We start from the raw sequence: 15399 nt of genomic DNA, 5'->3' as shown, positions 1-15399 counted from the left end.
ATATATATATATATAAACTAAAAAAATGATAGTGTAGTTGCAGCCAACACATCCACCAAGCTGTTACTTAGACGAGCATCATAATTTATCTTTGTTTTGTTGCGGAGGAGTTGGTCCAAAGTTTATCTTTTCTACATGCAATTCAATTTACTAGGAAGATCACAAAACCACTAGCCAATAAACAAATGTTAATGGACGCCAATAATTTTCTCTTACCGGGGGGGGGGGGGGGGGGGGTGTTCGGCACATAGTATTGTTACCTAATTGGTCATATTTGATCTAATAATATGCATACCGAATAAAAATTAAAGTGCTTAGTTGCTTTCCCCTGAAAAGAATTTAATTAAGATTTTGAAACTGTTTGAGCAAGAAATCTTCGAGTACATGTTGTTCAAGTGGTGATGGGTTTGGTAAACAAGATTTGTTAAAAGGTAGCATGAATATCTATGATGAAACAAGTGCAGTGAATTAGACAAAACTTGTGGAGTGTAGCTGTTCTTTTTCTTAATATAATATACATAAATTCTCTTATAACTAATGCATGTATTACTACCACCTACATAAATCTAATCAGCTACCAAACTATAAGAGTTTAGACGTGGCACAAAGATTTTTTGCAAATTTGATTTTGGGAAATTAACACGGATGTAGCATTGGTAAAAACAATTCTCACCCTGTTAGTCAACAATAGTTCAATGTATAACTGGTGTCTGGTACTTAACTTTTTTTTTTTTTTTTTGGCGAACATACAAACATAAAATACGGAAATTGATATCACGCATTCAAGAAATCTTAATACCCTTCCCCGTATTTCTAATTTATTCAAATTTAATACACAAGCAACTGAAATTGCTAATGACAATTTTCATCATCATTATGAGTTATAATCTCACCATTACAAACTCGTCTGAAGCTTCAATTTGAAATTTAAAATCTTTAAATAATTACTTTTTTAGTGGTTGTGGTTGGAATTGATGATTGAATATACTTGGACGAGGCTATATAAAAAGTTTGAGAAAGATTTGGAGGTGATTTTTATTGGTTTGGAGTCTAATATTCCATAGCTGAAATCGACCTTGAAAACGCCGTGATAATGTATGTCACGTGTGTATATCGCGTACATCACTTTGCATCACACAGATATACATGTACACATACGGGATGCATAGACATACATAGATGTGCACCTCTCAGAAATCTATTTTCTTCCATTTTCACAGACATCTAGACGCACCACCACCACAATCAAGAGAAAGAAGATTGTCTTTCTCTTGATATACTAAAGCGGACAAGTAAAAGTAAAGAATTTATTTTTAGTATAATAGACAAGTAAAAGTAAACTGCGGCTGTTTGTGATAGTGATAAAGAATGGTGTTAATGGGGTTTTATGTGTGTAAGGGAAATGGGGCTCTCGTGTTGGAAATGGAGAGAGACAAAGCTATTTGGTGATATTTCTGTGGTGGCGGAAGACAGCGAAAACGACAGTTGGGAAAGGTGTTGATAAGTTGATTTATTGGAGTCTAGATGGTGGTTGAAGGGCGTTCAACAGGGAATGTCACTGCGGAGGGTGACTTTATGGCAAGTGTTTTAGGTTGGTTACACTTTGCTAATCGTTTTATTAATAATGTCAGGACATGCAAATAACAGTAAATTGGGTTATTTCTGGCCAATTACTATTCTGAATGGGTGTCAGTGTCAAATTCCTTAATGAGGAGAGATGTATCTTTTTTTTCGAGAACCAATTTGGATTGATACCGGGGCGATCGACAAGGAAAGCCATTCACCTTTTAAGGAGTGTTGGAGCAGTATAGGGAGAGAAAAATGAACCTACATATGGTGTTCATTGACTTAGAAAAGGCATGCCACAAAGTCTTGAGGGAGATTTTATGCTGATGCTTGGAGTATGGTGTACTTAACTTACTCATTAAGGCATGTACCAGTGGAGTCAAGAATTCTGTGAGGACAGTGGGAGGAGACTTGAAACACTTCCCAGTCGAGATGGGTTGCACCAGGGATTAGCTCTCAACCCGTTTTTATTTTTCTTGGAGATGGATGAACAAACACAACATATTCAAGAGGAAGTGCCATGATTTATGCTATTTGCGGACGACATAGTGCTAACTGACGAAACACGTGGTGGACTTAACAATATTGTTATAGGCTGTGCATCCACCAAACACAACACAGAGAGACCTGGTTGTATACCAGTTTCCTTATGCAGTGCAGTAAGTAAAGAAGGCACGATTTTACCGTGGAGAACTCCTTGCTCAAGGGATTAAAAACCACGACCTAACCTAGTAGGATTTCAACTCCACTAACCGAGCAACTTCATATTACAACCTATTTCAAACTAGAAATTAACTCCCATAATTCCTCACCCTTACAATAGTTGCAACCTAGGAACTAACTCTCATAGTCCTTCTCCATTTGCAATACACCGATTGCAAACACCTCCACTTAACAAACTCTAGCCAAGAAACCTAATACACTTAGACTAAATCTAGCCTAGTGTACCACTCAAAAGCTTGTGGAAACACACTTCCAACAAGCACACTTTGAGAATTTAAAATACCTACAAACAACTTCTAAACAAGAAGAGTAGGTTTACAGTTTAAGCACAAATGAATAAAGATTTACAACAACCTAAATAACATAGATGAAACTCATATCAGGATCTGGTTCTTCAGCTTGAAAGTAACTTTGTTCTTGTGATCACTTGAATTCTTGGGGCGACAGCTTTTTCACAAGTTAGATTAGGTTTTTCAAGTGATATATAATATGTTGCAACATGTTGTATAAATAGTGGGAAGCATGTGGGATGGATAGACACCACTCATTCAATAGTTTGACCTAAAGCATGGCCACCACCGCCGTACTTGTGTGCAAAAAAGTGAGTAGCTCGGCTTTACAATTGTCTCTCGCTGACGTGCATGGTACACGAGAGAGTAGACCACGCACTGTGTCTCTATCTGGTTCTGAAACAGTTTGACAATCATCAAAACACGAATGCACTTGGACTTATCAATTTCCCCCTTTTTGATGATGACAAACTTTTAGATAATGTTCCCCCTGAGAGCCAGATCCCACTTGTTCCCCCTGCGACGCAGACCATCATTTTCAAGGCATCCACAAACATTTTAGCAACAAAACACACATACACTGGAAGACCAGGTCACCCACTGAAGGGTCCTTCAATTAGCACATATCAATCTTCCAGTTATTCCCCCTTATTCCCTTTTTAAACAAACACATATTTCTCCGTTTTTGCATTATCGAAAAGGGAAGTTGGCATAAGCAAAAGAAGTTCAGCATTACGAACTCAGAACCATTAGGGCAATACTATCATGAGAAGTAAGATAAACATGCAAGCAGTTAGACTGGCACACAACAGAGTAAAAAGCTCAAATAGTTAATACAGATACATAGCATAATAGCCAAATCAGAAAATGCGTAAAGGTGAAATTGTCATCACTGCCAGAACATTGTCACATAGAAATAGAAAGATGAATTTGACATGAACAAGATAAGGAGCTTTGGGCTTCTGTGAGTTTTGGGCCAGGGCTTTAAGGAAATGGTTCATTCGTTCACCGTTGACTCTCTGGTCCTCGATCATCTGATCCTTGAGCTTATCCACCTTCAATGTCAGCCTCTCATTGTCTGACTTGAGGCTTTCAATTTCCAGTCTTGCAGCTTTCAGAGCACCCTGAGAACCAACTACTTTCTCTTTCTCAGATAGCCGAGCTTGAAGGACAGCATTCTCAGCCTTTACCCTTTGTAGTTCAGTAGTAGTGATCTCTTGATCTTCAAGCAATTTTGAGATTGTGAAGACACTTCCCATATCACTTTTCTTAGGTATGCACTCACACTCCTCCAGAGTTCCCATGGAAAACATATGCTTCTTAGTGCCAGCAGTAGCGTTGTCTGTCCTGACCTTGAAGTGAGCAAATACTTAGTCAGAAGAAAACCATATGAGAGCCCACGATGACCCTCTGGTGCCCTCTCCACCTTGATGATATGCTCAATCATAATAGCAGGAAGTTTGATAGCTTGGTAGTTAGTCAGTGCCTCCATGATGGCGTGTCGTTGATAAAAGCTTTTGGTGCGTCCCTCTTTTCTTGGAAGCAGGACTTTGTTCACTATTTCAAACATGAGCTGAAACTCTCCTTTCAACTCTTTCTTCAAAAGTCTAGCCCTTGACCCAGCATCCTTTACTCCATTCTTGACTATCATATCCTTGAAGTCACTTGAAGCCTCTGCCTTTCCATTTATGGTTCTCAACTCTTTAGTAGGAACTTTCAGAATTTCTCCCAATATCTTTTCCTCTAACACAATTTTAGTCTCACTAACTGATGCAATGAGAGAGTACTGAGATCATCAGAGTAGCAGAGATTTGCATAGAATTTAGAAACCTATTCCTCATACACACTCGGTACAGGTGGAGCAAAGAGATGACTCCATCCCTGAAATTCAACAATTTCAATCAATTCTTTCATTCCTGATTTTTCTGCAACTTCAGGGTCAAACGCCCTTCCCAGCAACACCTTTTGTTTCCCTAGAGTTTCTCTTCTCTCAATTTCACTTTGAGCAACAATTTTGCTCAACCTTTGCTCGTTTAAGGAACCGGATTCCTTAATCATCTCTCTCTTTCTCTTTATCATTACCTTTGGCAACTTTAGTCTCCACATCCACTAAATTAATTTGATAAATCAATCTACTCTTTGTCTGAGAACCCCTAGCTTTTTTTCTACCCTTGGCTTTACTTGCTTGAAGAGCTGATTTAAGGGCTGCCTTAGTTGCATGCTTACTCTGCCTGGTTCTTGGTGTGGTTCGACCAAAGGTAGTTCTCACCGAGGACGTGGATCCTTTGGTTTCTTTGACCTTTGACCTTTTCTTTATTTTAAACATCTCAGCAAGAGGTACGACATCATGAGGTACATGCTCAGGACTTAGGATCAGGTCTAGGTTCCTCCTAGATGACCCTGGTGCTCATCCCACACAGCAGCTGTCATAGGTCCAGTTTCAAGGGTTCCTCGTGAAGTGGGAACTGGTCTCTCATTTGTTTCTTGTGAAGACCTCACATTTTCTAACTCACTCATGGTACATATGGTTTGAGAAAGTTCTTCCATAAGAGCAACATTACTACTCATCCTACAAAAACATCCCTGACCAATCCCAGAAATAGTACCATCTACTCTTATGGGTGACTCATCTAGTGACTCATCTACTCCTTTACCAAGATCAACAGAAGAATAGTTACCTTTTTCCACATTGTTTTTGCCAATTTGAGTGGTTTGTTCCTCTTTGTCATGCGTGACTTTTCCTTCAACAGTCCTTAAAAAGACCAGTTCCTCTTTAGCTTGATTTAATTTCTTTATGTTCTCGAAGGGTTGACTAGTAACTTCTATACCATTGTCATGTTCTTCTCTTTCGTCAGTGGTTTGAAGGTACTTAGACACTGATACTGTATACCCACTGCTGACGGAGTGGTGAATCCTTCTCTCGACATAATCGATGGTTTGATTTGAGAAGGAATGGGAAGAGTTTTCAGAGAATGAAAGAGAGCAGGGTTATGATCGAAAAGGAGAGGTGAGAAGATATGTTTGGATTTTTAATTTCAAGTGAGGAGAAGGGGAATGCAGTGGTGGGTATTTAAGAAGGAACAGGGATGAATGGGTCGGGTCGATATAGAGAAGGTGTAGCATTTTGGGGAGGATTTTCAAAAAGCTGACTTGGCGCTTAAATGACATTTTCAATTTTATACAAATGCTGAAAAGGCTACTAACCTGGGCTACAGAGATCGGGTCTCTGAGATTATTTCGGCAAATTCTCTGAAATGTGCCATGTCACTTCTGCTTACGTTGTTCTGAGACATCCATGCGTGTATACCTCTAACAGTATAGCAGTGAGTTAGATATCGCTGAAAAACACTTTTTACATGATTGTACCACTCCTCTTGACCTAGCTATTTTCAACAACGTCATTTTTACATTCAAACGGCGCACGTTTGGAGCTTTGCTCTGTATCTAGTGAGAATATTTCAGCATTTTCTCTTAGAAGTATCCCGTGTTCTGAATCACAGAAGGGTGTATTGTCATGTTTTCTAATTCCAGTGACACACCCTCTCCTTGGCAATTACTTGAGTGAGAAAAAAATATTCATCTTCTTGATCTCCTCCTTTTTTCATACTCAAGCCTTCCATCGCACCCATTGACTCAGCTTGGGACCACATTCTAGATTGGGTCCCTTGGAATAATGAGTGGAGTGAGTTGAACTCCCCTTTTCTTGTTCAGGGAAGTTTGCTACTTCTTGATGCAGCAAGAATTCCTCCTCTTCCGATTTCTGTTTGGCAGTGTCTTCATTGTGTAGATAGTTGGAGATGCCGATCTTCTGAAGTCCATGCCCTGGTCTGTCTTTTTTACTCAAGAGATCCATGGTTATGGTTGAGGGACGGGTCTCTTGCAAGATATTCACCTTGTTCAGGCTTTTCTGGAATTGATTTTCTCTTGTAGCTTCTTCAACCTGTTCCCTCTGATCTATAATGCACACCACCATATCATCCCTTTCTTGCTCGGAACTGTTGAGTTTTTTAATTATATCCTTCTTTTCTTTAATGAGTTCATGACGCTCATTTAACAATTTCTTAATCAAGGAGACTAATCTCTTATGGGGACATCCCTTTATCTTCACTTGATCATCAAGAGGATTAACTTCAACCTTCTTTCTTTTACTTCCAGTGTCAGATTGTTCACTTGAAATAGAGTCTGACTCATCCTCACAATGATTTTTCTTGAGATCTTTGCCATGGTTTCTTCTCTTCAAAGATTTATCACTTCTTCAAATCAATCTTTGAAACCGGCGAGTGAGATACTCCATTTCTGATTCATCATCGTAGCTTGAATCTCTTGCACTCTCATTATCCAGAGCATTTCTTTTCTCTTCCTTTCCCTCATTTTCTTCCAAATCTAACTTTCTCGTAAGCTCATGTATCTTGAGGTAGCTAATGAGTTCCTCAATGGTCAGATTTTGGAGATCCTTGGTTCCAGTTATGATATTCACCTGGTTCAACCAAGATTCTTGAAGTGCATCAAGTAGTTTGTAACCAGAAGCCTCGTCACCATGATTGACCCCAAAGATTGAAGTTCATTTGTGATTTGGGTGAATCTAGTATGCATGTCATGAACTGATTCACCAACGTTCATTCTGAAAAAGTCATATTTTGAGGAGAGCATTTGACGTGCATCCCAGAAATACATTTGCTCCTGAGGCTTGATGATGCTGAGCTGGATTCTCCTTCTTTGTTTGATAAGAGAGCCATTAGAATGAACCTTTCTAGGTGTTAACCTTTTAGAAAGAGCCTACTCTGATACCAATTGTTGTAGGGTGTGCGTACACCAAACACAATACGGAGAGACCTGGTTGTGTACCAGTTCCCTTATGCAGTGCAGTAAGTAAAGAAGGCACGATTTTACTGTAGAAAACTCCTTGCTCAAGGTATTAAAAACCACGATCTACCCCAGTAGGATTTCAACTCCACTAACCGAGCAACTTCATATTACAACCTATTATAAACTAGGAATTAACTCCCATAATCCCTCACCCTTACAATAGTTACAACCTAGGAACTAACTCTCATAGTCCTTCTCCCTTTGCAATACACCGATTGCAAACACATCCACTTGACTAACTCTAGCCAAGGAAACTAATACACCTAGACTAAATCTAGCTTAGTGTACCACTCTGAAGCTTGTGGAAACACAATTCCAACAAGCACACTTTGAGAATTTAAAACACCTACAAATAGCTTCTAAACAAGAAGAGTAGGTTTACAGTTTAAGCACAAACGAACAAAGATTTACAACAACCTAAAGAACATAGATGAAACTCATGTCAAGATCTGGTTCTTCAGCTTGAAAGTAATTTTGTTCTTGCGATCACTTGAATTCTTGCGGTGGCAGCTTTTGCATAAGTTAGATTAGGTTTTTCAAGTGATACATAATATGTTGCAACATGTTGTATGAATAGTGGGAAGCATGTGGGATAGATAAAGACCACTCATTCAATAGTTTGACCTAAAGCATCGGCCAACTCACTACTGTACTTGTGTGCAGTGAGTAGCACGACTTTACAGTTGTCTCTACTGACGGTGCATGGTACATAGAGAGAAGAACACAGACCAGGTCTCTATCTGGTTCTGAAACAGTTTGACAATCATCAAAACACGAATGCACTTGGACTTATCAAATATACTAGAGATTTGGAGACAAACCCTAGAGTCTAAAGCATGTAGATTGAGTAGGACTAAAATAAATTAAAGTACATGGAGTGCAAGTTTAGTGTCGCGCCACAGGAGGTGGATAGGGAAGTAAGAATTGATACACAAGTTGTCTCCAAGAGATGAAGCTTCAAGTATATGGGGTCTATCATTCAAGGAAATGAGGAGATCGACGAGGAATTCACACATCGTATTAGAACGGGGTGGATGAAGTGGAGGCTCGCATCAGGTGTCCTATTTCATAAAAACGTGTCACTGAGACTTAAAGGTAAGTTTTATAGAGTAGTTGTTAGACCAACTATGTTGTACGGGGTGGAGTCTTGGCCAGTCAAGACCTCGCACGTTCAGAAGATGAAGGTCGCAGAGATGAGGATGTTAAGATGGATGTTTGGGCATACCAGGAGAGACAATATTAGAAATAAAGATATAAGGGCAAGGTGGGAGCAGCCTCCATGGTGGACGAAATGCGAGAAGCGAGGCTGAAATGGTTTGGGCATGTGAAGAGGAGGAGCACACATACCCTAATGAGGAGATGTGAGAAGTTGGCGGTGATAGGTTTGAGAGAAGGTAGAGGTAGACCGAGGAAGAATTAGGGAGAGAGGGTTAGACAAGACATGGCATAACTTCAGCTCACCAGGGACATGACTCTATATATAGGAGAGTATGAAAGTCGAGGATTAGGATAGACGACTAGTTAATTGGTAGTCGAGGGTTTTATGTCTTCTCAGTACTTTCTGTCTCTCTTCTTATTTTGCGATTGTGCTTCTTTTACTTTGGTTGTCTTTACTAGTACTTTCTTTCTGTCCTCATATTTCCATTATAGCTTTTCTGTCTCTCTTATAATTATTTTGCGATTATATATATTTTTCACTCTAGTTGTCTTTACTGTATTTTCTTTCTTTCTTTATATTTTGATTATAGCTTTTGACTCGTGCATTTCTTTCGAACTTGTTCTGAAATGTTTCTTGAGCCGAAGGCCTATCTGAAAACCTACCCTTTCCAAACCCCTTAATTATGAAAATATTGTTGTTGTTGATTTAGGTTCATGGCCAATGAGTGGGTCTTGCACAATTTAATGGCTCGATGGAAATACTTGAACATTCAAACCAAAATCTTATGACTATGGACGGAGTGGGTCAGTGGTCAGAACATCGTAAAGCTCTTTGGAAGACTTTACACAATCGATGGGGGATGAATTTACATCTCTCTCTACCAACAGCAAAAAATGGAAAAAACAATAGATGAAGAATATTGATGTGAACCAGCTATAAGGTTTCGTTCCTGATAAGAGCAAAATAATGACGAATGTTTATGGTTGTCGAAAAGATGATGATGCAGACTTAAAGTGGGACAGCAAGGGATAATAAAAAAGCTTTAGGAGAAGATGTATTTAGTGCTTATATAAATGGGATTGTAGATTAATCCTACAGCTAAGCCAGAGTCCAAGTTAAGAATGCACTCAATTAGTGGATCTTTAGTACATTTAATTAGACTACTTTTTACTTAATACGCATAATGTTGTACGACTACAAGAAAATTTTAATATAGTTACCTGTCCCTAGTATATCATTTCTTGGCTACCCTGCAGCCATTGTAAAGGACACTTGCAAGAGCTGAAGATAATATTTCTCACAAACTTTAGTATATAAATAAGGACGAGGCCAGGAATGTGTATGTATATATATTCCCAGTTCCATACTGCATTTTCCATATAACTTCTTCTCTTCTTGTTCTTATTTATTCAGAAAATTATTAGTCAATTGAAAACAAACGTAAAAACAGAAGAAGCTTTCATTGGTCTAGCTCTTCTTTTAAGGGTGTTTTATAGTTTGTCTTTCTACTTGTTAAATCTCATTTCTCCTCTTTCCACGAGCCATTTTGTCCTGATCTATCCTTAAAAAAAAAATAAAAAAAAAAGAAGAAGATATTTTCTTGTTATAGCCTAATAAGGGTGGCCACCATTGATTCAGATATATTGCTAGTCATGTGCACCATGAATGAATCTCGAGAAGAAAGTGATGATATTATAAGTATAACAAGTGATGAAATGGCTTCCACCATTGAACAAACGGTAAAACAAAGAGAGGAAGAATATGTTCCCTCATATTCCTCCCATAGTAGTACTCTTCAACTTTTCCGACGAGTTCCAATGAGTGAGGTACTTCTTTATCGCTCTCTCTTTTTTTATGTCCATTTTTCTTTGCATGATATTAGAGTCAAACTCATCATTGTTTTTGTATTTTTTATCATTGGACTTTGTTGGTATGTTATTCACGCATAGTTATTCGGGTTTGAGTTAGGGATTCTTTTTTTTATTTTTTTTTATTTTTTCTTTTTCAACAGCACAGTCAGATACACATAGACAAGGAAAAGATAAAAGACATAAGGCACAGGCAGACACATGAAAGCACGCACGTAACATTATGTTAAAAAGCTACATAACTCCATTTGCTTCATTTGTTTGTTTGTTTTTTTTTTTTTTTTTTTTAAACAATGCCACACAGAGAAGCACGAGCAGTTGCCTTTTTATTTTTCTGTCCAACTGGAGATATATGCTGTAACTATAGAGTTCAGTGGTAAACTACCTATTTATCTACGTTTTTTCTTTTCTTCTGGTTTATCAATTTTAATTGACCGGAAGCTAGGAATTTAGTACAATAAAGCATAATTATAATCGCTTTGTACATAAGGTGGTAGCTGTATTATTCTTTGTTTTTCCTTTCCTTCCAAGTTTACTTTGAAGATACTACTTCCTTTATCATACACTATTAGTCAAACTTAAAGGTGCTTCTGTACATATTCGAATTTTGTGCTTTCTTTTAATTTTTACAAATTAATTTTAGTTTTTTGTTTTATGCATGCATGGGTGTATATGCATGAGAGTAACATACATGCAAGAAAAAATGGTTTCACCCGTAACTCTCTTTTTCTTTTTATTTATTCATCAAATGTACATGTACGTTTCAACTCAATCTTTCCGGCCTTCTACTTACGTAGAATTTTGTTAATTAGAGATCTTTAATAAGTACTTTTCTCTTTGTTCGTCTTGAATCTTGATATTCAATGTTTCTTTATAGTGCGTCAAAAAGCTACATCCTCTTATTTTTAGCCCAATCTTTATTTTGAGAATCTACGCAATTTGCTAAAAGCTTTTTTATTACGTTTGTTGTGTGACACTGTCAAGCTTAAATTGTAGACCTGATTTTTTTTTTCTTTCACGTGTGGACGTGATACTTTTTTTCATTGCCAAACATGGCGAAATTCTTTTTTGATGATGGATGGCGGTGAAATTCAATATCAAGACCTCTATCTGCTCTGATACCATATTAAAATATGTGACCATCTCATTTAAAAGCTTAAGCTGTTAGAGAGTGTACACTTTTATTTATTGAATAGTACTCTGAACAATATGTAATTGTTGTCATACTATCTCAAGATTCATTTAACGATTAGGTAATTGTCAATTATAGGGAAGTTTTATTGGATGCACCCTTTATATGTGTTTTGTGTTTTTTATGCTAAAGATAATCCACTAATGATGTGAGCGTAAGTGACAAGGGGACAATTTTTTTTCTTTCTTCCTCTTTTGGATTATGAGATAGCCAAGAAGGTAATTTCTTTTTAAAGAACCTAAATATCATTGGCTAGTTTGTCTGGCTAGCTTGAAGTACATTATTTTAACAAGCTACTAACTGAGAAATAGACCTATTGAGACTCTGCTGCCTCTAAATAATTCAGTGTTAGAGATTAATTCATTATAATATAGCATGTTGAACTAGCTAGTTAGTACAAGCAAAAATAATGGAACTCACAGTACTTACTAGTATTATATTATCAAACACCAACTTCTTTTCCTTAATGCTAATGTAAATGGTCCCCTAAAGCCTTCCTTTCAAAATTGAAATTTACAGTGCCTTATTAAACAACTTAGATACACCCATACGGGGTAATGAGTGTAGCGACATTAAACTACACGAGTCTTGGTGGAATCTAACTTTTCACCAGCTGATAATTAAGTGTATCAAATGAAAAAAGTCAGTGACTTTTTTCTTCTATCTCTTCTTTTTTTCAAGTTTTTAATCCTCTATTAGGTCTAAATCTTTTATGTCCTTAGACTATTCAAAAAGAAAAGTTATTATATATATAAATCAAATAAGAGAAACAGAAAGGATGGCATTTATATGTGCGCACTTGCTTATGTGCATCCATGTTCAGGTTTATGCACGGTTTTCCTCAACTATTCTTTTTCCGTCCTTGTTTAAAGAACCGGAAAAAGGAAGTAGAACTGAATCTAAATATTCGAACTTATAATATTATATAATTGTATATTTAGCTTTGTGACATGCACCATGATCAGTGGCAATCACTGAGTATGTAAAATTGCAATATATATCTAAATTGTGATTATCTTTAAGTAATTTTTTCCTTCTATTTAGTGTATTCTTCATTGGATTTAAGTTAGTGTAATTTTTTTTTCTTTTTCTGTTATTTGTGTAGTTTAACATGTGATAATTAGTTACCATTTTTACCAAGACGTGATCTCATTGTGTAATTATTTTTTAGACCGTGATTGCATAGAAACTTGAACTCTTTTTCTAATACCGGATTGCTAGCTGATTATGGAGTATATATCTTGAAAATGCAGGTGAGTGGAGAACTACTTTTACTTGGAAAAATTGCATGTCCAGTTGCCTTAACAACATTACTTTTGTTTTCAAAGAACATTATATCTATGCTTTTCTTGGGCCATATGGGTAAGACAGAATTAGCTGGAGGCTCACTAGCAATTGGGTTTGCAAATGTAACAGGCTTTTCTGTAATGAAAGGGCTTTGTATGGGTATGGAGCCCATTTGTTCCCAAGCTTATGGTGCCAAAAGATGGTCAGTTCTCACCCAAACATACATCAAAATGTTTTTGCTTCTCTTAGCTGTTACAGTTCCAATCACTTTTCTATGGCTAAATGTGGAACCCGTTTTCCTTAGACTAGGCCAAGATCGAGTAATTACTAAAGTTGCTAAAGGTTACTTAATTTTCTCCATTCCAGAGTTACTTGCTAGCGCTCATTTGAATCCTCTGAGAGCCTTTTTAAGGACACAATGCATAAATACACCGGCTACTTTAGTAGCTACATGTGCAACAGTTTTGCACCTTCCAATAACCTATCTTCTTGTAACATACCTTAATTTGAATGTCAAAGGTATTGCCTTGGCCTCAGTTTTGTACTCACTCAACATGAATATTGGTTTACTGCTTTACTTGGTTATGTCCAAAGTGGCAATTAAACCATGGGCTGGTGCTTCAATTATCTCAACATTACAAGGGTGGCGTCCACTGCTGAGTTTAGCTTTGCCAAGCCTATTTTCCGTATGCTTGGAATGGTGGTGGTATGAGATTGTTCTATTCTTGAGTGGCTTATTAAACAACCCTGATTCTTGTGTAGCAGCTATGGGAATATTGATACAAACAACAGGGACAATTTATGTCTTCCCATTTTCACTAAGCTTGAGTATATCCCAACGTGTTGGTAATGAATTAGGGGCTGGTAACCCGGACCGTGCTAAATTAGCAGCCCTTATCGGTATCTTCATGGCACTGGCTTTTGGATTCACTGCATTCGGTGTGACCATAGGGATGAAATCAGTATGGGGGAAATTGTACACGAATGAGCCACAAATACTTGCATTAATATCAGCAGCACTTCCGATCCTTGGATTAGCCGAGATCGGAAACGCTCCTCAAACAGCAGCATGTGGTGTGCTAACTGGTTCTGCAAGACCAACCATGGGTGTAAGGATAAATTTAGCAGCATTTTACCTAGTTGGATTACCATGTGCTTGTGTATTTGCTTTCAAACTCAAAATTGGCTTTAGGGGATTATGGTTAGGCCTAGTGGCAGCTCAATTTTCTTGTCTATGCATGATGGTGTATACATTAATGCAAACAGATTGGAAACTTCAGGCTAGAAGGGCAGAAGAGCTGACTAATGCATCTTCAGACAAGGATGATGTTGGAACCAATCTAGTACCTTAAAGTATGTGTATGGGCGCGTGGACTGTCTGCTCTGACATCTTATTGAAGTGTGTGACCAGTTGTCAGAAGAACACATTTTTATTTATTTAGTTATATTATGTCTCACATTAGCAATACCTTAACTTATCCCAGTGTAAATCCAACTTTTTTCTATGTCTAAGAAAATTAAGGGTATTAAGGAGGGAGAGGTATAGAGAGAGTAACACAGTTTGACGTTTCATTTTGTATTTTTTATTAACATGATCAGTTCGTGAGTAGGGTGTTATAATGAGCAGGATTCTTTTTGTAATAGCTACCACAAGAAAAGTGTATATTTTCTCCTCAATTAATTTTCAATTAATTTATTACATGATGCCAGCATATTTATCATAACGTTACCGCTTTGAAGAAGAATGCCAACACATTTATCAGAAGCAAATGAAAAGTAGAATGTCTACTATCATCTATACTAGTCACCATATCAAATTTATTTTTTCACTTAACAGAGTAAGGCATAGTTTAGTTTGTTTCTCTTTATATATTCCAATTTTTTTTTTTTAAAAAAGCTTGATTTTAATTAAATCTGGATTTAAGCCGCGACCGGACACCCAACAGGTCACTACCCATTAAGGTGAACCTTCTAAGCTAAAGCATGCTCAAATCAAGAATAAAAACAGAGAGAATACTACTAACATTGTCTCATATAGAATAAAAGTGCGAAAACGTAATACTAGAATAAGTGTGAAAGATCCCATACAACCCAACAAGAGACTAAATCATGGAGCGCTACTATGAGTACAGCTAATTCGAGACACAACTTGACAGAGAAGGAAATATAGACTAAAAATAAAGGATGGGAGCTAAAGCTGCCTCCACGGATTAGTGGTGGCTCACCTCAACCAAATAGGACTGGCATATATATCAGGCTGGAATCACCGATCAACAGCTGGATCTCCGCCTATTGGACCTGTGTATACGCAGTAACTGTGAGTCTAAACGACCCAGTAAGATTATCGACTCGCTCTCCTAGTCTACCCCTAGTGAAAGTCTTTAAAAATTGCTGGTAGTGAATACAAGCATCTCATCATAGTAGTACAAGTATAGATATGAAATATAA

At 37.4% G+C, this 15399-nt stretch overlaps 1 protein-coding gene and 1 pseudogene across 1 annotated transcript; both read left to right on the top strand.

Annotated features, from left to right (window-relative positions):
* Nucleotides 1–8410: 8410 nt before the first annotated feature.
* On the top strand, nucleotides 8411–8958 carry LOC132057786 (uncharacterized; annotated as a pseudogene).
* A 3851-nt stretch (nucleotides 8959–12809) lies between these two features.
* On the top strand, nucleotides 12810–14621 carry LOC132058400 (protein DETOXIFICATION 53). Its single transcript, XM_059450914.1, has one exon. The coding sequence runs from the start codon at nucleotides 12912–12914 to the stop codon at nucleotides 14301–14303; it is 1392 nt and encodes a 463-aa protein (XP_059306897.1). The 5' UTR covers nucleotides 12810–12911; the 3' UTR covers nucleotides 14304–14621.
* The last annotated feature ends 778 nt before the right edge of the window (nucleotides 14622–15399 follow it).

The sequence above is a fragment of the Lycium ferocissimum genome, chromosome 5, assembly GCF_029784015.1.
Source record: "Lycium ferocissimum isolate CSIRO_LF1 chromosome 5, AGI_CSIRO_Lferr_CH_V1, whole genome shotgun sequence".
Lineage (NCBI taxonomy): Eukaryota > Viridiplantae > Streptophyta > Magnoliopsida > Solanales > Solanaceae > Lycium > Lycium ferocissimum.
The sequence above is the reverse complement of the archived record's forward strand: the minus strand, read 5'-3'. Positions and strand labels throughout refer to the sequence as shown.

Coding starts and splice junctions, on each gene's coding strand:
- LOC132058400 (XM_059450914.1), top strand. CDS start 12,912: ATGCAGGTGAGTGGAGAACTACTTTTACTTGGAAAAATTGCATGTCCA.